At 52.0% G+C, this 24,543-nt stretch overlaps 1 protein-coding gene across 2 annotated transcripts in view; it reads right to left on the reverse strand.

The window, feature by feature from the left end:
• The window catches only part of VWF (von Willebrand factor), a 170,843-nt gene that overhangs the window by 109,305 nt on the left and 36,995 nt on the right, over positions 1-24,543 (reverse strand). For both annotated transcript variants that reach the window (XM_002752243.7, XM_009003456.5), the window contains exons 7-13: positions 13,730-13,946; positions 12,019-12,141; positions 10,740-10,851; positions 9,752-9,798; positions 3,238-3,374; positions 2,348-2,486; positions 1,064-1,164 (exon numbers count right to left, since the gene is read on the reverse strand). In XM_002752243.7, coding sequence (XP_002752289.4) covers positions 1,064-1,164; positions 2,348-2,486; positions 3,238-3,374; positions 9,752-9,798; positions 10,740-10,851; positions 12,019-12,141; positions 13,730-13,946 — 876 coding nt within the window. The remainder of the gene's footprint in view (positions 1-1,063; positions 1,165-2,347; positions 2,487-3,237; positions 3,375-9,751; positions 9,799-10,739; positions 10,852-12,018; positions 12,142-13,729; positions 13,947-24,543) is intronic.

The raw sequence follows: 24,543 nt of genomic DNA on the forward strand, positions 1-24,543 counted from the left end.
GACGCGAGAAGCCAGCTGTCTCCCATTAAGCCAGCCATTAAAGAGATTTGCAGAAATGTACTACAGTGGTATTATTCCTGTTGCTTATTTTGGTTCTGGCAAACACTTATTTTTTCCCAAAACATTGATGTTTATGTTAACTTGTAGTGGGTTTATTATTACAATTTTTGAATGAGTTAATAAGTACATATTTTAAATGTCTCTAATTTAATTTCTAATCTGGTAAATATCAATAGATATAATCCTCCTACAAGATCTTGGGGTTCTCAATAATTTTGAACAGTGTAAAGGCCAAAAGCTGAGAGCCACTTTTTGTTCTGATGGGAAAGGCACGAGGCAAAGAGCTAATCCTCGCTCATCCTGGGTCATTCAGGAGGGCGGGGGGTCAGAGTGGGAAATCCGATGAGCCTGGAGTGCTGGACCATCCCTCGACTTCCCTGGGCCCTGGCTGCCTCATTTATAAAGTGCCAGTAATAATATCTGCACTGCCCACCTGCCTGAGACATTTCCAGACAAACAGCGTAGATAGAGGCCCCAGGAAAAGTATGGATTGCTATCCAGTGTGATTCTAGGACCACCGAGAACAAGAAGTGGCCCACACATGCAGAGTCCAGGGCCCAGGGGAGGAATCTGGTGGTTTCCTGTGCAACCTCTCCCGGGCAGATGGGAAACTCGGCTTTCTCTCAGCTCGGAGTGCCAATCTGGCTCTTCGCTTACTACCCACAGTGGGCACCCCGGAAGACAGCCTGCTCCCGGACCTTGTTTCAGCAGGGAGATTGGACAGCAAACCTGCCCCCTCCCCAACTCCACAAGAGCCCACCCAAGTCTAGAGGCCCTTGGGATAGCAGAGCCCAGCAGGGAGGATCCCCTGGGGCCAAGAAGGGGCATCCAGAAAACAAACACCAGCCTCATAAACGAGAGGCCTGTTCCTCGATATGGGGGTGTAGGCCATGAGGAGAAAGGAATTCTTTTCCCACCACACAAAGCCATTCTGCCCAGGGCACAAGGGGTACTTTGTAAGGGTTGGGCTGCAGGGAGCCAATGCCCCATGAGGGGGACCTACCTTCACCAGCAGCCTCCCGCGGCCATCCCAGTCCATCTGCAGGTCCTCCCCGTAGCTGACGTGCACGGAGGTAGTCACTGTGTGCTGGATGCGGAGGTCACCTGGGATCCAGCAGGACAGGATTCAGGCAGAGGTGGGGAGAGGACAGGGTAGTGGGGGGCAGATGTATTTGGGGGGAAATGGGGTGTCTCAAAAGGATGGTAGCAATGAACAGCAATGACTTAGGGGCAGGTGGAGTGGCCATGAGGTTTAAGGGGGTGTCAGGTAGAAGGGTGATCAAGGTGGACAGAGGGCAATTAGGGTCCCCCAGGAAGCCTCTGCACCTGCGCTGTGACCTGCCATTCCCCCTGCTGCCACAGGAGGGAGGCAGAGGCTCCTGCATCCTCTGCTTTAGGTGGGTGCCCTGGAGCAAAGGGGATCTGTCTCGCATTGACACCACAACGCCTGAACATGCCTGGGACACTCTGCCACTGCACACCACCTCCTGTCTGCACAATGCTGTGTACAACACTGAACAGAGCAATTGCTGCTTCTGTGGGAAGGTGGAGACAGATGGGAGCATCCCCCCTGCTCTGGGGGAACAAACATATCTCATTAGGATACACACACAGCATTGACACCCATGGACGTGCTGGGTACCCACTGGCCCAAGTTCACCCACTGTGTGCGATGCTAGGATAGTGGGCGACAAAGTGGCAGCAGTCGCAGAGAAGGACGAGTGTGGGAGCCATTTTGAGCGTGAAGTTTCGGAGCTTTCCTATGCAAAAGCAGGTTTGCTTTGGCAGGCACAGGGCAACCTGGGTGAAGATGCTGGACAGGTAGGTTTTTTGCTACCACTAGACAGGCCAGAGGGTCACCTGGCCTTGCCCCAAGTGGCATCCTCTGATGTGACTTCACCAGTCACCCCCGATCTCAGCATCAGCCTCTGACCCTTTCCCACCCCAGAGCAAACCAGAACCGCCTGCCCAAGACTCAACTCGCCCCTTTGGTTCAAGCCAAATAAAAACCCTCTTGGTTCCCTTTTCCCAGCCACACTCTGTCCCAGGCCTAGAGCAACATCTTCATCTACAGGCTTTCTTCTCTAGTCTTTCTCCTCCAGGAAGCCTTCCTTTCTTGCAGGGATGCATGCCAAGCACCCCACCCTGCTTTCCAAAGGCAATTCCCCATCACATTCCCACAGAAGAGGCGTGCAGGTCCCTAGGGACAGTGGCCAGGGCTGAGGAGAAGGGTGCTAAGGGATGCGCCTGGCCAGCCCCAGGCATGGTGGAGCAGGACGAAGCACACCTTTCAGGAGGGGGAGCTGGACGTCCTGGCCATCCATGGCAACTCCGCCCCCATGCTTCAGCTTCACAAGGCTGTTGTGCAGGCCAGGCAGCCGGATGGTGACAGAGCGGGTACACACAGCATCGGGGTCATCAGCACACTGCCAAGAGGGAACACAGGGTGACTTTGCTACAGCCCCTGCCTGTCCAGCACCTCAGCCCAGGACCCTTTTAATCAGAGAAGGTCCCTGACCCCAGAGAGCCTCTGGCCTTCTCATAGCCTACAACCCCATTCTCCCAGAATATTCCATGTGAATGGGGCCCCCTAGAGTTGTGCAGCAGGAGGGCACTGAGCACATCTGTGCCTGCATCTTTTCCCAGCCCGGCCTGGTCTTTTTTAAAGAACCATGGGCCTCTGCTTCATCGTGTTCCTCGGCCCTATCGTTCAAAGGGAATCAGGGCCTTTGATCTTCAGGGGAAGCCCTGTGCACTCTATTTGTCCTCATCTTTGCTTCCACCCCTAGAGAAAGGAGCCCACACATGCACCATGGAGTTCAGAGCAGAAGTCAGGCCCTCTGCTCTCACCCCAGCCACCCCCAGCTCCAAACATCAGAGGGTTAGTTATGGAGGCAACAGGCTAGACCCGAAGAGGATACTTCCCCTGGGTGGGGAGCTGAGCCGGCCCTGAGTAGGCATTATTGGCAGGGCAGGATGCCTTCCCAAAGCATCTAGGGAGAGAGGGGATGGGCTGGGTTTCCGGATGAATGAGGGGATAACTGAAGTCTGGAAGAAGAGGCCTCCCACCTGCAGAGAGAGCAACATTCCATGTCTTCCAGGGGCTGCCCTGTCAGCCTAGCAGCTATGCAGCACCCTGGGCTGCCCCCCGACCAGCGCCAGCCTGGCAAAGCTCACCTGCACTGTCTCAATGACAATGGAGAAGGAGTGGTCCTGGCAATCCCGGGCCAGCAGGTACTGGCAGATCCCACTGAAGGTGAAGTATTTGTTGTCGAAGCTCTTGAAGTGGGATTGACCTGTGACCAGGCACTCCCCTGGAGAGACACAGAGGAAGGGAGAAGAATGGAAGGTGAGGGGACGTCCCCTAGGGTGGCCAAGGTGGAATGCATATGCAAGCAGGGCACCCTCTCCCCAAAACTGCATGGATGTCCTTTTACCACACCAGTCTAAATACGAATTCTACACGAGGACTCAGCTCCTGCTCCTAAAACTGCAAGATGTCAGAGCTGGGGCATTCAGGTCAAGGCTTCCTTTTACAGATGGGGCAACTAAGGAAGGTGACAGAGCCACACTCAGTCAGTGGTGGAGCCACGCGGGAACCCACGCTTCTGCTTCTGGGCTCCCTGCAGCCTCCCCTCCTCCCTCGCAGCCCACTGGCCTGGGTTTCATGCTTCCCACAGGCATCATTGCCGCGCCAGCCTCAGACTGGTGCCAGCGGAGTGCCCTGCCAGGGGGATGCTGCCCAATAGCACGGGGTTCTCTGAACCTGAGTGTGGAGGGACTCTGGGACACAATGCCACCCCTTGAGAGTCCCTGCAGGCCAGGGTCAGAGTAGGCAGCCCAGAGACAGGATGAGGTGGGAGAGCAGTGAAAATGGGGACTCCATTCTCCTCCCCAGCAGAGGGGCGACTCTGAGGCCATTGCTTTCTGTGTCCTCAGAGGGCCAGGCCCACACTGTGACTCCAGTCAGGACCAATGGGGAACCAGGAGGCCATCTGCCCATGATCTCACCACCACCCAGGCAGTGCTGACCTCGACGGGGCCAGCTTCCCAGCCCAGGCTGACACATCTGTGGGTGGGGACTAGGACTCCCCTTCATCACCCTGCAACTCAAAACCCTCAACTGTCCCCACGCTAATTCCTACTCCGCCTCTCCCAGGCCCTAGCCTAGGCCCCATACTTCTGGCCTGATGTACCTCCAACCTGAGATCACACAGCCTGGACGGTGTCCTGGCAGGGGGAGGCCTCTGCCAATGGCTCCAGTGATTCTCCATCAACCTGCCCTGGCTTGAGGCAATCCCATCTTTAGGGCCAAACAGGGACCCATGAAAGCTGAAAAGGGCATCGGATCCCTTCCCCACCTCCCCTATCTATTTCCTACACCTGCTCTCATCTTTGCTACCTACTCCACAGAAAAAGAAATATGGATATATATAAACCATTGCCATTTGGTAAAGGAGGAAGACTCTGCCCACCCAGCCACACTAGGGGGCGTGTGTGAGTTCCTTTCTCTAAGGACTGAAGCAAAGATGAGGATAAATAGAGTGTACAGGGCTTCCCCGGGGGCCCTCACAATGGCGGAGGCGTGGCTCTCCATGGCACTACCCCAGCCTCCACCTGAGTTTCCCCCTTCAGGGAACAGATGCTAGACCAATGCTAGAGAGAGAAACCTAAGAGGGTCCTACAGGCAGTCGCATGTGGGCCCAGCTCCCGGGCTGATGCTAGGCCCTGTCACACAGCCAAGGGGTCCCCAAAAGGCACGGAGAGATTCTAGCTGTCCGTCTGTCAAGGACAAGCTCCACAGGCCCCCACTGCCTGGCACTTCATACCCGCATGTGCGCTGACAGGCCCGGCCAGGGGCCAGGCTAGACTGTGTAGGCTTGGACCGAGGCGTGGGCCTGTCTTTGGGATGTGTGTGAAGGCAGGACTAAGGATGAGTGCCCCAGGATGCACATGTCCCTCTGCCTGGTCCCCGGTGCAGCACACCCCCTCCAGGAGGGCACATCTAGCCCAGCAGAAATTAGGAGAATGTGGAGAGGCCCCAGATCACTCCCTTCAGCATGAGCCACCTTCCCCATTGCCCTCTCGAGAAGGGTGACAGTGAGGGGTGACTGTTCATGGAGGTCAGAGCAGAACAGGCCACAAGAGAGGGGCTGGGATCATCCCATCCCATTTTGGTTGTGCTGGAATTTCAGGTCCAGTGAGGTCTCGGGAAAGCCTTCTTGAACGGACCATTTTTCAGAAAGTATCGTCATTCTACAAACAGCGTAAGATGGTCATTTGTGTCAAATGTCTTGGACACAGTGCAGTAAAAATGGGTGTGAATTCTTCCCCCAACCTTTCCCTGTTTTCTCAAGAGCACTCTTATCTAAGCAAGCAAACTGACTTCTGCTATATCTAACAATACCCAGGAAAAGAAGGGTCAATGAGAAACATGCAAATATTCGAAAGGAAAACTTTCAGGACCAGCATCTAATCCTCTCATCTCGTTTCCTTCGCTGACCCTCACTGACTTGTGTTCCCAGCTTTCTCGGGAATCAGAAGTCTAAATATTGTATTTAGCTTATCTCCTCGGTACAATTGAGGAACAGAGCCACAAACACAGGAAAACGGATGGGTGAGCTGCCAGGTAGGAGTTAGCCACGGGAGCCAGAATGTCAGCCAGAACTATGGGCCACGCAGCCAGGCTCACCCATCCTCTGCCCAGGATGGGACACTTGGAAATTCCCTATCAGTCAGCAACAGGCGGCCCCCGATGAACAGCGGGCCCACCACTACACAGAGATGGGCACTAAAAGTTTGGTGAACGAATGAAAGGCAGGTGATTCCTAAAATAGCATTAAAAAACATCTGGAAGTTAACGCAGATCCACTTCTATGTAAATAAAGATCCTCCATCATGAAAACACAAAAGGGAATCTCTCATCTGGTGGAAGTGCATTACCGCTTCTGAACAAACCCTTTAGTCTGCAGTAGTGAGCCCCAGATGCCACTGCTCTGCTCAGGGCCATTTGTTTCCCCAGCCTCACAACCCTTCACCTCCCAAAGCCTTCCCTGCAGAAATGCCAACCCTCCGGCCTTTAGCAAAGCGACTCAGACTTCCACCAGACGCAAATTGTCACCAAAGCCTGCAACATAATCTCTACCAAATGTGCAAGATGTATTTCCTTTTTCTTCTTCTTTTTTTTTTTTCCTGAGACAGAGTCTCACTCTGTCGCTGAGGCTGGAGTGCAGTGGTGCCATCTCGGCTCACTGAAGCCTCTGCCTTCGGCCTCTCGTGATTCTCCTGCCTCAGCTTCCCGAGTAACTGAGATTGCAGGCGTGCACCACCGTGCCCAGCTAACTTTTGTGGGGGTGGTAAGTATGGGCAGGGTTTCAGCTTGTTGGCCAGGTTAGTCTCAAACTTCTGACTTCAAATCATTCACCTGCCTTGGCCTTCCAAAGCTCTGGGATTACCGGTGCAGGCTGCCGTACCTGCCAAAGTTGCATTTTGGTTTTTTCTTCCTCCTCCTCCTCTTCTTCTTCTTCTTGTTCTGTTTGTTTTGCAACAAGGTCTCACTGTCTCCCAGGCTGCAGTGTAATGGTGCCATCACAGTTCATTGCAGCCTCAATCTCCCAGGCTCAAGTGATCCTCCCATCTCAACCTCCCAAGTGCCTGGGACTACAGACACACACCGCTACACCTGGCTAATGTTTCCAAGTTTTGCAGACATGGGGTTTCACCATGTTGCCCAGGCTGGTATCCAACTCCCGGGCTCAAGCAATCTGTCCACTCAGCCTCCCAAAGGGCTGGGATTACAGGTGTGAGCCACAGTGCCTGGTATTAGATGCATTTCCAAGTGCTCTGTGGAAGCCATCTCATTGATTGCTCCTATGAGGGGCTCATTATTATTCCCAGTTTACAGATGAGGAAACTCAAGCATAGAGAAGTTCGTCCAAGTTCCCAAAGAAGCCAAACAGGGATGTGAATACAGGCAGTCCGTCAGGCTGCAGAGCCCAAAGCCCTTGATGCCATCTGAAATGGCCTCGTGGCTTGGCTCCTGCAGTCTCATAAACTCGATTTCTTTATGGCCAAGCCTAATGTCATTCTAATCCCGGGGACATCCCAAGGGGCATAGGGACAACTGGGTCTCCGAACATGGAGACCGGGGGAAGAAAGCCTCATCTATGAAACATGATGCCCTGGCCTGGCCTGAAAGGGGTCTGACGGGACTCTAGAAACCCCAGCAGAAGCGAACAGGCCACTGGAGACTTTCTGTGAACTCGAGGAGTCAGAAACCCCAGGCAAGCACGGGCCCCTCAGAACGCATCTTCCTGTGCCAGACGCATCTGCTCTGATAACTCATTGATGTCTCTGTTAGCCTGGGATGTGGGGTGTATCTTTCTTCCTGGAGGCTTCAGAACAAACTGACCTTGATTCCCAAGGTCAAATTATTAGGCTGTGTTAGAATTCATCAGAAATTATCTTTTTTTTTTTTTTTGAGATGGAGTCTCACTCTGTTGCCCAGGCTGGAGTGCAGTGGCACGATCTCAGCTCACTGCAACCTCCACCTCCTGGGTTCAAGCAATTCTTCTGCCTCAGCCTCCTGAGTAGCTGAGATTATAGGCATGCACCCCCACACCCAGCTAATTTTTGTATTTTTAGTAGAGATGGGGTTTCGCTGTGTTGGCCAGGTTGGTCTTGAACTCCTGGCCTCAAATGATCCGCCTGCCTTGGCCTCCCAAAATGCTGAGATTACAGGCAGAAGCCACCACAGGTGACCCATTTCTCCAGGGCCTGCAGAGAAGCTCTGGCTTGCTCCTCGCTTTACAAGCAAAGCCAAGCATATCCTCTTCCAGAAACTTCCTACCTACTCTTTCCATCAGCAGCTCGATCTGCAGTCATCACACTGGGAACATCAGACAGCCCCATTGCCTGCTGAGTCATGGCAGGGTGTGGAAATACGCTCATGTGCAGGGGTGCAAATGGGTAAGAAGGCAATGATTAACAAAACTCCCAAACTCAAAGAAGACGGTCAGAGCCAAGGCTTTGAGAATGTAGGAAGAGCTTCGTAGTTTTGTTGGTAAAATATCAAACCATTCAGTGGACAGAATTGAAACCGTTTATCTTTTCATCAAGTCATCAAGAGAACGACTTACATCCTCAGCAAAGTTAGATTCTAATCAAAGTTAGAAATCTAGATTTCGATTTGAAGATCAGGGGATTGTGCTGTCTGCCCCAGAAAACAGTCCATGAGTGTTCAAATAGTACTTGGATGAATGGACAGTTGGAAGGATGATGGATGGAAGACCCATCCTACATCCTACAGTAAGTAGCTGTTAAGACTCCATAACTGGGGAAGACGTCCTCAATCTGGCGGTTACAGATGTCTAAAAACACACACACACAATAAACTGAATTCCTAATTCCATCCGCTGGGGCTCACAGATCTCAAACAATGAATGCTTCTTATTTAGATGTTCAAAGTGTTTTCAGGTTAATTGCAGCAACTCATATGTCTTCCAAAGAGCCCCTTTAGTCTTTCACATGGTGTAGTCATGTTAAATGGAACACAAATATCACTTTCAAAAGCAATGTTTTCTCCTTCACGCTTTCTTCAAGGGTTGCACAAAAAGTAACCTGGCTGGGTAGGCATCTCTTTGCTAGACTAATTGATCTAGCCCACATCTAGTTCTAGAATTTTCCCAGTGTAGAGGGCACTGGCTAAGGCCCTGAGTGATCCTAAAGCCTTTTATTCACAAACCCTGAATTCAATCCCAGGTATCCAAGCTCAGCCCACTTCAGGCCACCAAAGGTCAGGACAAGGAAGGGGAAGAAAGGGAAGGGAAAAAGCAAGAAGTCAGGCCGTTGTGAGTTCAAGTCATGGCTCTGCCCAGGTCACCTACCTGGACCTCATAGCAGCCGTGTGACTTTGGGCAAGTGATTTAACCTCTCCAGGTCTGTTTCGGCTTTCATAAAAAGAGAACAAATCGCACCTGCCTCACAGGTTGTAACCGGAACGTGTCTAGCGCGGTGGCCAGCACATAGAAAACAGCATGTGAGTGACACAGAGGGCAAGGTCCTCGGTCCTCGGAAGGTGGGGCAGAAGGGAGCTTTGAATGAGCAAGGTTTCCAGTAAACAGAACAGAGTTGGGGCCAAACAGAGGAGAAAGCAAATGGCAGAGATTGCTCAACAATTTTTCCTAAGCAGATTTTCCGGGGCAGGGACAGGATGGGAGGAATCATTTGGTGACCTGGTTTCCCTAGCTCTTGGACCATGCCATGGTCTTCATATCGGGCATTCTGGAAAATTCCATTAGAACTCTACCTTCAAGACTAAAGAATTACCAGGCCTTCTACCTCTTAATTTTCCAAAGAATTTGTATCCTCTTTGTTTAATCAGTCACGACCATAGAGGCCTTACAGCTCATCAACCTTAATCCTTTCAGCAAACAGGTGATGAGGACAGACAGTAACACCTGGTCCCAGGTGCTCCCCTTTCAGCTGTTGCCAGGCTCCCCGCCTCTGGCCTGTGAATGGGTTAGCACAGCTGGTACCTGAAACCAGAGCTGGGGTCAGGTGGTTGCATCCAACAGTGCAGAGAGGACAACTTCTCGCTGCCTTGATGTATGACCCTCCCTGTCCGGTAAGAGAGGAGGAGACGCCTCCCCATTCAGAGGAGGAGGAAGAGAATGGGCATCAGGTCACCTACCCGGACAGTCTTCGTTGCTGCAGACCCACTGGCTGTTTCGGCAGATGCTGTTGGGAAAAAAGCACAGGTCATGGAGGCTCTGTGAACACAAGGTATGCAAATGAAGTTAGGGCTCACGGTAGTTATCACAGTCCCCAGACGACGGGATGAGCGAGAAGAAAGGAGCCGGTGCTAGCAGAATCCTCATAGGGCTAACACGGTACAGGAAAGGAATTTGGCCACAGAAGGATCTTACCTTTGTGGATTTTCCCCAGGGGAAGAAACCCCAACAGAGAAAAAGAAGAAGAAAAAGGAAACTACCTGATGACCCTGAAAATCTACTCAGATACCGAGAAGTCAAATTCCTACCCCACACACAGTGAGTGGCAAAGACCAAGGGGGGCAAGGAAAGGGGCAGTTCCCAGACAGAGGTGCGGTGGGCAGCGGCCGACTGAGAGCCTGGGGGCTCACGGGACCTGCTGCTATCCGGGGAAAGAAGCAAAGGGAGGAGGCCTGGGCGCGAAATGAGTTGTCCCTGCTGTGCAGGGGACTGGCAAAGCCAGCGAGAGGCGACATCTGGAAGAGCTTCTTCAGACGACAGAAGGCAGGCTGGGCCTGGCTACTGCAGGGACTCAGTGCCGCCTAGCAGATGAGAGATTTCAAGGAGAGAAGGACCTACGTGCTGCTGAGTGACACAGTCGTCCTCCAGGGGGAGAGGGTCATTTATGAAGGCACAGTTTGGGTGGACAGCTAGAGATGTTGTCCACTGTGAAGAATCCTGCCCTTCCTGACCTCCCCCTCTTCAAGGCTTATTTTCTGTAATATCTCTTTGCTCCCCAGCATTGCCTGTCACACCTGTCCCTAGTCCCCGCCAGTAGCCTCCAACTCAGTCTCTTCTTTCTTGGCACGAGCCAGGTTCTTTTCCACCTGCCACCACCCCTGAAGACCCCGCTTCCCTCCCCAGTCCCCTGGGCAGCTGCCCCAGAGCACGCTGTGCCACCCCCATTACCAGGTGTTGCAGTCTTGAGAGAGGTTGGTGCCGGGAGGGTAGCGCTTTCCGGAATGCATGCAGGGACACTCGGTGCTCTCCACGCAGAGGCCTTCATCGAGGAGCTGTCCCTCTGGGGTCAAGGGCATCAAGGCAAAAATCTCAACACTGTCATTGCATCACTCATCCCACAACTACAGAATCCCCAGGGGCCGTGGTTGGGCTTCTTCCAGGAAGCTCGAAGGACTTGCTCTGTGGTGTTTACATTTCACATAATGCAATATGAGGAAGGGAGATTCTCATCTCCACTCTACAGATGAGGAAATGAGCAAAAGAATGTGTTCCAGGCCATCCAGTGGGGGAGGCACAAGTCTGGGATTGGGGCTTTTTCTAGGAAGCTCAAGAATGTGTGAGCTGCTTCCCTTACACAATAACGCAACGTGAGAGAGAAGATTACTCACCACCATTCCACAGATAAAGGAAGGGAGTCGAGAGTTTTGTTTAAGTTCTTCCAGTAGAGAAGGCATGAGTTGAAACACACAGGACTCACTCTCGTAATTTTTTTTTTGAGACCCAGTCTCACTCTGTCATGCAGGCTGGAGTGCAGTGGTGCAATCTCAGTTCACTACAACTTCTGCCCCCGGGTTCAAGTGAGTCTCCTGCCTCAGTTTCCCAAGTAGCTGGGATTACAGGCCCGTACCACCACACTCAGCTAATTTTTGTATTTTTAGTGAAGACCAGGTTTGACTGTGTTGGCCAGACTGGTCTTGAATTCCTGAACTCAAGAGATCCACTCACCTAGGCCTCCCAAAGTGCTGGGATTACAAGCACGAGTCACCACACCCAGCCTGCTCTCAATGATTAAACAGGGATTTTCCCCAAAGTCCACCAAGCCTCCCCTGAGAAAGACTTTCAGTGCAGAGCCCTTTTTCAGCTGAGCTCACATGGCAAGCCCAGATCTTTCTCCCAGATCCGTTCCCTGACACACCTAATTGAGAAAACAACTGTGGCTCAGATGGGCCACGAGTTCCCCAAACAAAGTGACTGTGTTGGGGCCCAAACCACCTTCCAATTTCCCTAGACACAAGTGCGTTCATGGATATAGTACAACAGAAAAGAGAATATTAAAAATAAAGACCAGCTCAATCCTGATCACGCTGGACAAAGACATTTAAAAACTCAATAAAAGGCTTCTAATTTCGGCAACAGGGAGCAAACACAAGTGCCCTTCATCTTGCTTCCCAAAGCCAAGGGTGCTGGCAAGGTCTCTGATTTGTAAATAAAGTGGGAAGTTCATTACCAGGGCAGCTGCAGCCATCCACGCATTGCTGCTGACACACTTCATTGATGTGCAGGCTCTGGCAGGTCCTGGTGCAAGGGGGCACACACTGCTTATACTCCATACCAGCAGGGCACACTGGGCCTGAAAGGAAAATAAAGAGGTCTGCCCAGAGCAGGTTCCACCAGCCCATCATCTCACCTGCCTCATGCACCCTGAGCCTCTTGCGCCTACTCTGATCGCTCCCCTCTGTCTCGGGCTTCCTGGGCCATCTCAGCCCAAGTGAGCCACGTGCCTATCTGAGGCCACCCCTCCCTTAGAGGAACATCTTCCATCCTGTGAGGCCCTTACTAAGACCCACCGGGGCACCAGGATCACCACCCCTCCCCTTGGTCATCTGCTCATCACGAACAACTTGGCATTCTTTTGCCCTCCTTCACCTAAAACCCTTTCAGAGTGACAGTAAATTCCTCTAGGCTCAAAAGGAGTGGCTTTCTAGGACCAAGCAAGGAGTCATGATGCCTTCTATCCCATCCCTCCTCGAGGCTCCTTTTCCCCATGAAATTGGCCCCAGTCAAATGCCCTGCCCAGCACAGGGCACATCTGCCTGCATGTGACACTCGTTCCGTGTTTATTTCCACTCTGCCACAAGGCTGCCTTCACAGGTATCACCTAAGCATTCTCTATTCTTCCCACTGGAACCAGCTCCTCACGGAAGGGACAGGCTCTCCTCCTTCCTCTCTCTACCCTGCAGCTGACTGATGCTCAGGCTGACTGAAAGACTGGAACACACGACCACTCTTTTACATGTTTTCTGACACCAAACTATCGCCCCACAACCCTTCTCCAAGATACATCAGGTTGTATGTATCTATCTCCCCTACCCTAGGTTCAAAGACCTGAAAAAAACCAGCCACTCAGCGTTACAGAGGAGAAACCAGCTGCCAGCACACTCCCTCCTCACACCTCCACCACAGGCGGAAAGCTCTTATGTCTTTGCCACACACTAAGACACACATGTGCAGATGTGGCCGGCTCCTCTGTCTCTTTATGGAACCACCACAGACTGCTTGTGCATCTGCATGGCCTTTAATCACTGGAAGGGCTGGGGAAAGAGGAGACTTCTTGCAAGGTGACCAGTGACCACAGAAGTTGCTACTTAATCATAACTTAGGGACAGTGAGCATAAGTAGGGACCCAATGAGACTGCAAGAGGAAACACAGCACCATGAGTAAGGCAGGAGGGATGGCGGCCATCAGCCTGGAGGGGAGACAGCTGATTTAATCAAAGAGAACTTAATCAAAGCTTTCTGCTCTCTCAAAGATCACCACGCAGACAGGCAGGCCAGCTCCCTGCTCCTCATCAATTTGGGTGGGCAGATGGTGAAGACAAAAAACAAAACCCCAACTGCCGAGATCTTGGTGGGAAGCAGAGAACACTGCATGGGTACCGGGGTTGGATGTCTTGAGGGGAGTCATGGGGCGCTGAAGAAAGTGTGGGGCGGGGCAGGACAGGCTTTGGGGACCCCCTTTGACAGAGGGCAAGAGCCATTCAGGAAATGCGTGTGGGACACGTGGCTTTGCAGTGACTGGCTGGCTGGGTGTGGTAAAGCTGCAGGTAGGTGACACAGTATCGAAGCACCCTGAGGGACACCACCCAAGACAGATCGTTCATCCCCGGAAGGGCAGGGCAGGGCAGGGCAGGGTAGGACGGGGCAGGCGGCCAACTTACTGCACGCGCCATGGTTGGTCCAGCCGTACAGAACCATTCCCTCCTGGGCACAGGTCCGGGCGTACTCCAGGAAGGTAGGGCACACGCACTCCAGCCCCTCAGTACACTCGCACAAAGTCTTCTCACACAGGGCCACGAAAGGCTCGGGGTCCACCAGAGGGTGGCAGCGGGCAAACACCGAGGTGCTCTTCAGAAGCTGGCACTGCTCCCACAGACCCTGCAGGAAGACGGGCCGCCTCAACAGTATGTTCCCTTCATATCTCCCTGAGTGTGGTGCTGAGACTTAGCCCTGCTGGGGAAACCAAGGCAGCTCCCTCAGCACCTGGGATGGGCTGGCACCAAGCAGATGCACAGCAACTTGTGTTCAATGCACCAGCCCATCCACCAAGGAAAAGACGCTAGACTCGTGCAGTGTGAAGTAGACTGAGGCTAAGGTTACATCCGAGATTGAGTCCTGGAAATGTAGAGTCCAAGGCTCTGGACTGCCATGGCAGGCAGTGTCCTAGGAACGGAAAGAGGATAGAGAGAAGCACAAAGAGCGCCGGCCTTGGGGTTGGGCTGGGTGGCTGCAGAGTCCAAAAATGCTGTCAGAATCGGTTCTGCACCAACCTGGTCAGCTCCCCTCCCTGACCTTGATCTTCCTCACTATGAATGAGGGGGTGGGACAAGGGACTTTATAGAGATTCCTGGCCCTTACCCTAAGAGATCTGGATTCAGTAGGCTGGGGATGGGGATCAGCAGGATGTTTTTTTTGAAACACTGCCCAGGTGATTGCTGAGGCCAGATGGGACCAGTTCCCATCAGCAACAGCATGCAGGGATTCTGCGAATGCCCCAGACACACCGCAGCCGGCAAGGGTACTCCTGGTTCTACCACGCTGTTGATGCCCTCGACCTGATAACACGGGAAGCTTTGGAACGGTCATCATTTCCTACTTCGGCTCACTCAGGAGTGTAAACAACCCTACATGTTTTACCAAGAAACATCTCTCCATTCTATGTATTAATAACCCTAGATACACCTTTTTCCCACAGTGTCACATCTCCGAAGTCAGAGTTCGTCCGATGACGGCTATCATATTTAAATTGGTAGTCTTTTGTTTCTGAGCAATGTATAGAACAATGGTGTGTCTTAGAATCCAAGATGTCAGCCAGATGCAGTGGCTCACACCTGTAATCCCAGCACTCTGGGAGGCTAAGGCGGATGGATCACCTGAGGTCAGGAGTTCAAGACCAGCCTGGCCAAGAAGATGAAACCCCATCTCTACTAAAAGTACAAAAATTAGCCGGGAGTGGTGGTGGACACCTATAATCCCAGCTACTCAGGAGGCTGAGGCAGAGAACTGCTTGAACCCAGGAGGCGGAGACTGCAGTGAGCCGAGATTGCACCACTGCACTCCAGCCCATGTGACAGAGCTAGACTCCGTCTCAAAAAAAAAAGCCAAGCACAGTGGCTCATGCCTGTAAATCCCAGCACTTTGGAAGGCCAAGAAGGTGAGACCATCCTGGCGAGCACAGCGAAACCCTGTGTCTACTAAAAAAATACAAAAAATTAGCTGGCTGTGGTGGCAGGCCCCTGTAGTCCCAGCTACTTGAGAGGCTGAGGCGGGAGAATCACTTGAACCCGGGAAGCAGAGGTTGCAGTGAGCTGAGATTGCACCACTGCACTTCAGCCTGGGTCACACAGAAGATTCCATCTCAAAAAAAATTAAAAAAAAAAAAAAAGAATCCAGGTTGTCTTAGCTTTGGCAAAACACAGAGTTATGGATATATATAACCCCATGTTTCCTTCTTGCATAACTTCTTGGATGCGTAGTGCATGCTCTCCTACTGACAAAGCTGACAGTTCATGAAAGGACTTACGATCTTCAGCCAAAAAGAAAAAAAAGCGCAGGAGTATCTCAATGGAAGGACTGAGTCCTGAAGGGTAAAACTGGAGCCAATCGGTGTTTGGAAAGGGGACAGTAAAAAAGAGACGACCGGTTCTGAGCAGAGGGAAATTCAATGAGCTCAAATTGTACAAAGGGTCTCCACAACAAGCCTGTGTGAAGCTGCAGCCGGAGCCAGGAGCCAGGAGCCAGGCCCATGGGTCTCCTGATTTGCAGCGCCACAGAAAGCCCAGAGGAATAGAAACCTGACCCCACCTGCTCACCCTCCTCAAAATCTAATCGGCAGCACAGGGACGTTGGTCCTAGGGAAATCAGTGTCCTACCCCCAGTGCCTGGTGCTAGGGCCCTGCCCCTCGCTAGGCTTGCACACATTCCACCATCAAAGCCAGGTGAGCAGGCGGGGTGCAGTGGCTCACACCTATAATCCCAGCACTTTGGGAGGCCGAGGCGGGCAGATCACTTGAGGTCAGGAGTTTGAGACCAGCATAGGCAACATGACAAGACTTACTAAAAATACAAAACTTAGCCAGGTGTGGTGGCACATGCTTGGAATCTCACCTACTCGGGAGGCTGAAGAAAGAGAATTGCTTGAACCAGGGGTTGGGGGGGCGTGGGGGAGCAGAGGTGGAGGTTGCAGTGAGCTGAGATGGTGCCACTGCACTCCAGCCTGGGCGACAGAGCAAGACCCTGTCTCAAAAAAAAAAAAAAAAAAAAAAGCCAGGCAAGAAGAACAAAATGTCCCAGCCACACCCAGGTCACAGCAGGCCCTGGGGTGCCCAGCAGGGAGGTCCAGGCCCCAGCTGGCCCAGAGCTGGGAGTGGCTGGTTCCCTCTGCACCTTAGGAAAGCAGCCACTGGCATGGGTTGCTGAGCTGCAGAACTGCAGTGGGCAGGCTCACGGGGACAGCCATCAGCTGCTCTGCGTCTAGGGGCCAGGAGCCCACAGCAGCCTCTCCATGGCCTTGCCCAATTCCCTCCTGTTGGGTGGTACCCACTGTGTGGCTGTGAAAAGCTTACACCTAAGGCCCAGCTCTGCCACTTACTGGCCGTGGGGACCTAGGCAAATCGGCTCACCTGGTCGGAGAAGTGTGTCCCAGAGTGAGAATAACTTGCAGAAGTGACCCCGGTCTCAGAAGACCTGGTGGGGCCGTGTGAAGACGCCACAGTGCCAGCACCACATAGGTCAGCCATGAATGCAGGCCACTGCTGTGGATCCCAGGACCACTTAGGTCTCAGGTGGTTACATGTAGCCTTCCGCTGGTCACCCTGAGTATTTTACACAAGGGGAATCTGAGGCTTCTGAAAGCAATGGCCAGGAAGACTGACAGAGGTGGGAAGGCCTGCCTCAGCCTCAGCATGACTTCCACAGCCCCAGATTCAGCCCAGTGTCTTCTACATGCTAGCTTGAAAGCTCAGGCTGTTTACTCAACCCCTCCTCCTCTGCAAAACCAGGGAGAATAACAGCTCCTATGTGACAAGACCAGTGTAGACTGAACAGGATATGCACACAGAAGACTTACCTTAGTAAATGTTGACCCCTATCATCATCATCTTCTTCTTCTTCTTCATCATCACCTGGCTACCAGAGAGATCCCTTTCACTGTCCCTCCAGCCGCTAGGCTTACCCACTAGAATAGTGAGCAGGTCCCCAGCAGAACAGAAGGACACCTTTGTCCTTTTCCCCTCATCACCATCTCCCTGGGCTATACTCAGATGAATGGTTGCCAGGGCAACATTATCACTTCCTAGTATCTTGGGTGTTCCTTAGGGAACAGAGGGGCTGCTTCTGTTTATCCTTTATTTGGGAAGTTCACACTCCTCCAGAACAAAGTGAGTTTCTCTCTAGTAGCAGGGAGGGAACCTCTCTTCTTTGCAACAAGCAGAACTTCCATCCTGATTGCCAAGTTGGGGCTCAGGGAAGGAGGCTGAGGCCTCCAGTAAGTGCCAGAGCTGGGCCTTAGGCCTAGGCTTTTCACAGCCACACAGTGGGTACGGCCCGACAGGAGGGGATTGGGCAAGGCGGGGCCGTGGAGAGGCTGCTGTGGGCTCCTGGCCTCTTCATGCAGAGCAGCTGATGGCTGTCCCTGTGAGCCTGCCCACTGCAGCTCAGCAGCCCATGCCAGTGGCTGCTTTCATAAGGTGCAGAGGCTGAGACCTCCTTCCCCGAGCCCCAACTCTCTTTCCATTGTGTCTTTCTTTCCATTTCCTGTGTCTTTCTTTCCATTCTGTCATGCTGCCCGCCCCCCATCAAAAATGCCACTCGGGAACTAGGTCCCTGAACTCAGAATGCAGATGAGGGTGTCCCAGAGAGGGCCATGTGCTCAGGCTTTTGTCCAGCTCTTTCCCCACCCACAATTCGAAACTAGAGAAAACCTTAAAAAGCCACTCCCTGGGGTTTTTCTGGTAATTGCTATGACTGCTGCCATCACCCGAGCTGTAGAACAGGTGCTCAGAGCACCATAGGACTGATTTCTGCAGGCACAGGGACCAGGAACCAGGGATTCTCACCGGCAGGGTGCAGTACCAACCAAGGGAAAGAGGAGACCCAGGATGTAGGCACCCTCCCCTCTCAGAGCCCAGCATGGCCCGTCTCCAGCATTTCCAAATCAGTCTTTCCCACTCAGAGGGATAATGGGAACAGCACCCTAGCACATTTCCCGGGAGGTCCCTGGAGGTAGTAAATGGCTTATAGAAAGCCTCAGCAAAAGGCTGTTTCTGATGATTTGCCTGCAGGATGGGAGTGGATTTCTGCAGAAACAGCCACTTCCCTTATTAAAACAATTCCTTTGGCCTCCACCGTAAAAACTTCTGAAATCTGCCTAGGGTTTCTTTCTCAACAGAAACAAAAGATGAAGTCTGTCCTCCCATTTGTCCTTCAGCCTTCCTCTGGTCAGGGGTGGCCTGAACCTGGCCCACCTGAGTGGTCACAGTCTGAAAGCCAAGCAGGACTTGCAGAGGCCTGCCCAGCCCCCGCAGCGGAATCCGCACTCACCTGCAGCCACACCACATGGCATGTTTAGGTGGCTACCTCCACTGCTCCCAGCTTCCCTGTTCTGCCACAGGTAGCCCCCCCAGGCCAGACCAGGTCCTGAGACAGGGCACAGAAATAGGTCCAAGGAGGAGACACTGGCAGGCAGGTGGTGACCAAATCATTCACTGAGCAAGCGTTAGCTGTGTGGTCTCTGGGTCTCCAGCAGGGAGTCCAAGCCCATATAAAATGCAAGTCTAACTATGTATGTCCCATCCTGGCAGACAGGGCAAAGCTCTAGCTTCGTTAGGAGGCAGCAAAGTCAGGTTGCTCACCCTTCATGATCTGACCCCAGCCTGGCGCTCCAGCCTCACCCTCCCTGCTCCCTGCTTTATACACTGTGCCAGGCTCAAGGAATGCAACAGAAAGCAAACGGTCAGGTCCCGGCCCTCATTCTCATAAACCTCAGCAGGGAAATCTGCCCCTCTGCCCATCCCCTCTGCCCTCCCACATTTCCCCCTTCTTTGGTTCCCACTAACTCCCACCCCACACCTCAGTTCCAGAGCCTCCTTTTCCAGGAAGCCTTCTCAGACAGGTCCTTCTCGCCACTCCACTGAGTGAGTTCTCACAGCCCCCTGGGGGCCTCTATGCTTGTACTGAAATTGTCCATTTCTGGGGCCAGCTCCTCCATTTCTCGGCAAGCTTTTCAAAGACAGAAGCTGTATTCCCAGGGCACACATAGAAGGCAATAAGCTGGATAAAACCTAACAGTGATGAACCCAGACAGGAGTAAGTCATGCCCTCCAGCTCTCAAATGGCATTTAGTCTACCTGAACCTGGTGTTTCTATGGGGATTTTTGCATAGCACCCTGGAGAGTTGGTCCTCACATAGAGGTGTCTTCCCAATGGTGCAGCCAATGGCAGCAGCAAGAAACCTGCATCTGAGATGCCAGGGAAGGCTGCCTAATAGGAGGCAGTCTGCACCAGGCCCTGAATGCAATGTAGGACTTAGCTTGCAGGGCAGGAGGGAGGCCATACCAGGTGAAGCCAATGGCATCAGCTCAGGCAGGAGGAGAAACAGAGTCACTACAGCTGAGCCGAGCACTGAGACTCCAGCCCAGTCTTGCCAACAGATTCCCCAGGAAAGGCACTGCTGCCCTCTGAGAGGCTGCTCCCAGCCAGTGGCCTTAGCCTCTCTTAGCAAGTAGTTACGGCCCCCATCATAATCCAAACCCAACCAAGCTCTCCTGGAGTAGGTGTCTATTTTCTGCCTGCTCCTGTGCCCTCAGACCTTTCCATGAGTGTTCCTGCCTGCAGAAAGTTCTCATAGGCCCCCTTCTCTCACTCCTCCCAGATGATGCCCTCCATGGCTTAGAAACGGCTCTGCGTGCCCTCTTTTCCTGTGGGAATTGGGCACAGTCAAGCACACCAGTGGGTGGGGAGGCCAGCAAGAGCAGGCGGGAAGCCTAGACCAGGCATCTCTGGCTCTCACCATCCACTCAGTCATGGGGGACTGTTGGCTTATAGAGCTCCCCAGCCAGAGGGCCCTCCACAGATTCTACCCCAATCCTCCTGCATTCCGGAAAGGCTGAGGCAAACCTCGCTTCCTTCTCCACCACTGACCTCTCTTCTAGCCCACCTAGTTTGAGAGACCACCCTGCCACAAACTGGCCCGAAGACACCTTCAAAAAACACAGCTCTCCTCAGACAAAGGCTGATACAGCCTTTAAGATTTGGAAACTGAGGCGTGGAGTGGGTAAAGAACTTACTAGGTCAGCCGGGCATGGTGGCTCACGCCTGTAATCACAACACTTTGGGAGGCCAGGGCAGGTGGATCACGAGGTCAGGAATTCGAGACCAGCCTGGCAAACATGGTGAAACTCCATCTCTACTAAAAATACAAAAATTAGCCAGGTGATCCCAGCTACTCGGGAGGCTGAGGCAGGAAAATCGCTTGAACCTGGGAGGCAGAGGTTGTAGTGAGCCAAGACCTGACATTGCACCTCAGCCTGGGCGACAGAGCGAGAGTCCATCTCAAAAACAAACGAACAAACAAAAAGAATTTACTAGGTCAGCGGTTCTCACGGTGGGGTCCAGGGGTCCCCTAGGGACTCCCGAGATCCTTTCCGGGGTACACAAGGTCAAACCTGTTTTCACAATTATACCATGATGCTACTTGCACTTTCTTCTCTCACTCTTTCACCAAAGTGCAGTGCAGTTTTCCAAAACTGTGTGACATGAGATAATCACAACAGATTTAAATGCAGACGCAGATATGAGAATCCAGACGATGTACCCGAAGCCAGACAGCAAAGAGACTTGCAAAACTGTAAAACAGTGTCATTTTTTCCCCCTAAATTATTTTTTAGTTTGGAATGTATAGTTCTTTTTATTTAAAATTACGTTCTTTACATTAAATATGATAAGCTTGTTATTTTGAAATGAATCAACAAATATGTTTTAAATTTCCGTCTTAATATCTAATATGGTATCAAGAGATAACCCACATAAACAAAATCTCTTTAAAGTCCTTCATAATGTTTTTTTTGTTTTTTTTTGAGACGGAGTTTCGCTCTTGTTACCCAGGCTGGAGTGCAATGGCGCGATCTCGGCTCACCGCAACCTCCGCCCCCTGGGTTCAGGCAATTCTCCTGCCTCAGCCTCCTGAGTAGCTGGGATTACAGGCACGCGCCACCGTGCCCAGCTCATTTTTTGTATTTTTAGTAGAGGCGGGGTTTCACCATGTTAACCAGGATGGTCTTGATCTGTTGACCTCGTGATCCACCCGCCTCGGCCTCCCAAAGTGCTGGGATTACAGGCGTGAGCCACTGGTCTGGCCTCAATTGTTAAATTAAGTTTTGCCAAAAGCTGCCTCCTTAGACATTTTAAGTTAGGCTTAAAGGTTTCTCCCTACATGAGGAACTTTAATCTAACTGGAGATGGAAACACACAGCAACCTACTCTTGGGCCAACCACAGTTTTGGTCCATCACAGGCAGCCCACTGTTCAAACCACGTTCTAATAAGGCAAACTCTGAGCTGTAGCCAGCCCAGCTGTTTCTCTACCTCATTTCCAATCTCTGTAAGTCACTTTTCTTTTTCTGTCCATAGATCTCCTTTGACCATGAGGCATGCCAGAGTCTCTCTGAGTCTGTTCTGATTCCAGGGCTGCCCGATTCATGCATCATTCTTTGCTCAATTAAACCCTGTTACATTTGTCTGAGGTTTTTCTTTTAACACTAGTGATGAGGTGACTAAGCAGGGGTGCAAACCCTGAGTCCATTCCAAACCATGAATTACCCGGCTTTCCACCCTACCTTTCCCCCACCCCGTTTCCTAACAGTCGGATTACAAGACGGGGTCATACACTGGATATAGTTCAGGTTTTAGAAGCATGGTTGGGCGAGAATCCCAACCCATCACTTTTTCAATGTGTGACTTTAAGAAAAGTATCTCAGCCAAGCACAGTGGCTCACCTGTAATCTCGGCACTTTTGGAGGCCAAAGTAGGCAGATCACTTGAGCCCAGGAGTTCCCAGCCTGGGCAACATGGCAAAACCTTATCTCTACAAAAATATCCAAAATTAGCCAGGCGTAGTGGCACATGCCTGTAATCCTAGCTACTCAGGAGGCTGAGGCAGGAGGATCACTTGAGCCTGGGAGGCAGAGGTTGCAGTGAGCCGAGATTGTACCACTGTACTCCAGCCTGGGCAAGAGAGAGAAACTCTGTCTCAAAAAAAAGAAAGAAAATTATCACACCTCTCTGCACCCCCATTTCCCCACCTGTGAAAGGGGGAGAGTGGAAGAGGTTGAAAGTTGTCCAGGATCTATTCTTACCTTCTTTCTTAGTCAGAGAATCCTCAGTTTTCAATTTTCCCCCTGGGTACAGAGCTGCTGGGAATAACATTCCACTTCTCAGCATCCCTTGCAGCTGGGGACAGCCATATATGACTACAGATTGCCCAGTAGGCTATAAACAGAGGGGTCTTGCACAATCGCCATTATGTGTCCTCAAAATAAGGGGCTTCTTAGTCTCTTCCTTTCTTTTTTTTTTTTTTTTTTTTTTGAGACCGAGTCTCACTCTGTCGCCCAAGCTTTAGTGATCTCAGCTCACTGCTATGCTACAACCTCTGCCTCCCAGGTTCAAGCCATTCTCCTGCCTCAGCCTCCTGAATAGCTGGGATTACAGGCACGTGCCACCATGTCTGGCTAATTTTTGTGTTTTTAGTAGACACGGGGTTTCACCATGTTGTTCAGGCTGGTCTCAAACTCCTGACCTCATGATCCGCCCGCTTCGGCCTCCCAAAGTGCTGGGACTACAGGTGTGAGCCATCACACCCAGCCAGTCCCTTCTCTTTCTGCTGCAGGAATGTGGCTGTGATGGCTGAAGCTTGAACCGGCATCTTGGAGCATGAGGTAGACAGCGGGACCCCGGATCCCAACACCATGAGATCCTGCACCAGCCCTGGACATCCTACCCCAAACTTCTTTACATGAGAGATAAATAAATTTAGACTGTGTAAGTCCTGTCCCTCACAGCTGAGCCTACTCCTAACAGACACAGATATCAATACTCAGACCTACCCTAGAGGGTTGCTGCAAAATGAAATCGAAGGAGATGACACCAGGAAATCAAATGCTCATAACTATTCTCATCTGCCTGCTGCCCATACTGGCTCCTCAGTTCTCTGCTAAACCTTTCTGGCAGGGATGCAAAACAAGGGCCCCCTAATTTGTGCACTTCCAGCATCTCCCTGGCTCCAAAGCCCTGCATCGGCTACTCCTGTCTTCTTTCAACTCCTGCTGCGGTGCCAGAAGCTGCGGGAGAGCAGCTGCCCTAGCCCATTCAGCCATGACGTCACCATGCCTGGGTTGGTGTGCAGACCCAATTGTGGCCCATCTTAATCACATCTCCAGTTCATTAAAGAAGACCAGGCATGTTCCCTGGAGACATCAGGCGAGCGCAGGAGGACATCAGCGGGGAGGAGGGAAAGCAAGCTCATCTCCCCAGTGGCAGGCAGCAGGAGGAGAGAAAGCAGAGCCAGAGAGCTGAAGCTTAGCTATTGTGTTTGCTCCCAAGCAGCTGACAAAGGAGTAGGGAGGGGGACATTCCTAGGACTGAGTGAACAAAGAAAGGAAAGTCTAATACATAAAGTGCAAGATTGTTCCGCAGGCCCTGGTCTTTCTATTTGTGGGATGCGTTGCCCTGCAGCAGCAGCCCCTGGTAGGTGTGGAGGCGCCTGGAGCTTGAGCTGCTCCACAGTAGTGGGTTCGAGAATTCACCCTGCAGCAGGGAATACCTTCTCATTGGTTAGCCTGTAACAACGGATGAGGGAGGGTTGCTGATTCCATTTATAACGTCTGGCTGGCCTAAGATTCCCACCCGCATTCCAAGGTTCTGACTCACAAGGACCTGGTAAAACTGGTTGATAGATTTCCACCAAAAGGATGGTTTCTGCAGAACTGAACATCCCTCTCCCTAAGACAGTTGGGGCACAGTGCTCATGAGAAGCAGGAGAGTTGGCCATGGCACTCCCTAAGGGACCCTCCTCACCTTCTGCTTGGGGCTCCTAAGAGTCATCTAAGCAGCTCCAGGGGATTAGGTCACACTGGCTGGAAGGACAAGGACCTGATACTATTCCCTGATTCCCAATCTGGGGCCTACCAAGCTCTGGGGATGGAAAGCAGCACCATCTGAATCACTCACTCGTCCTGCTCCCAGCAAGGAAAGAGCATCAGCTCTGTGATAGGAGCTAATTTTCCTAAGCTGCGCTGTCACTTACCATTCACTTGGCAATTTGTCATTTACTGACCCCAAACAGTCTTTCATGGTTTCATTTCTCTTATGTGTCTTGCTCTTTAGTCTACCTTGTATCACCCAAGCGTTATGAAACATCTCAATGAATATACACTCATTGGCACCATCAGATTCTTGTCCATTCACCAGGGAGAAGGAGAAGG

The sequence above is a fragment of the Callithrix jacchus genome, chromosome 9 (genome assembly GCF_049354715.1).
Source record: "Callithrix jacchus isolate 240 chromosome 9, calJac240_pri, whole genome shotgun sequence".
Lineage (NCBI taxonomy): Eukaryota > Metazoa > Chordata > Mammalia > Primates > Cebidae > Callithrix > Callithrix jacchus.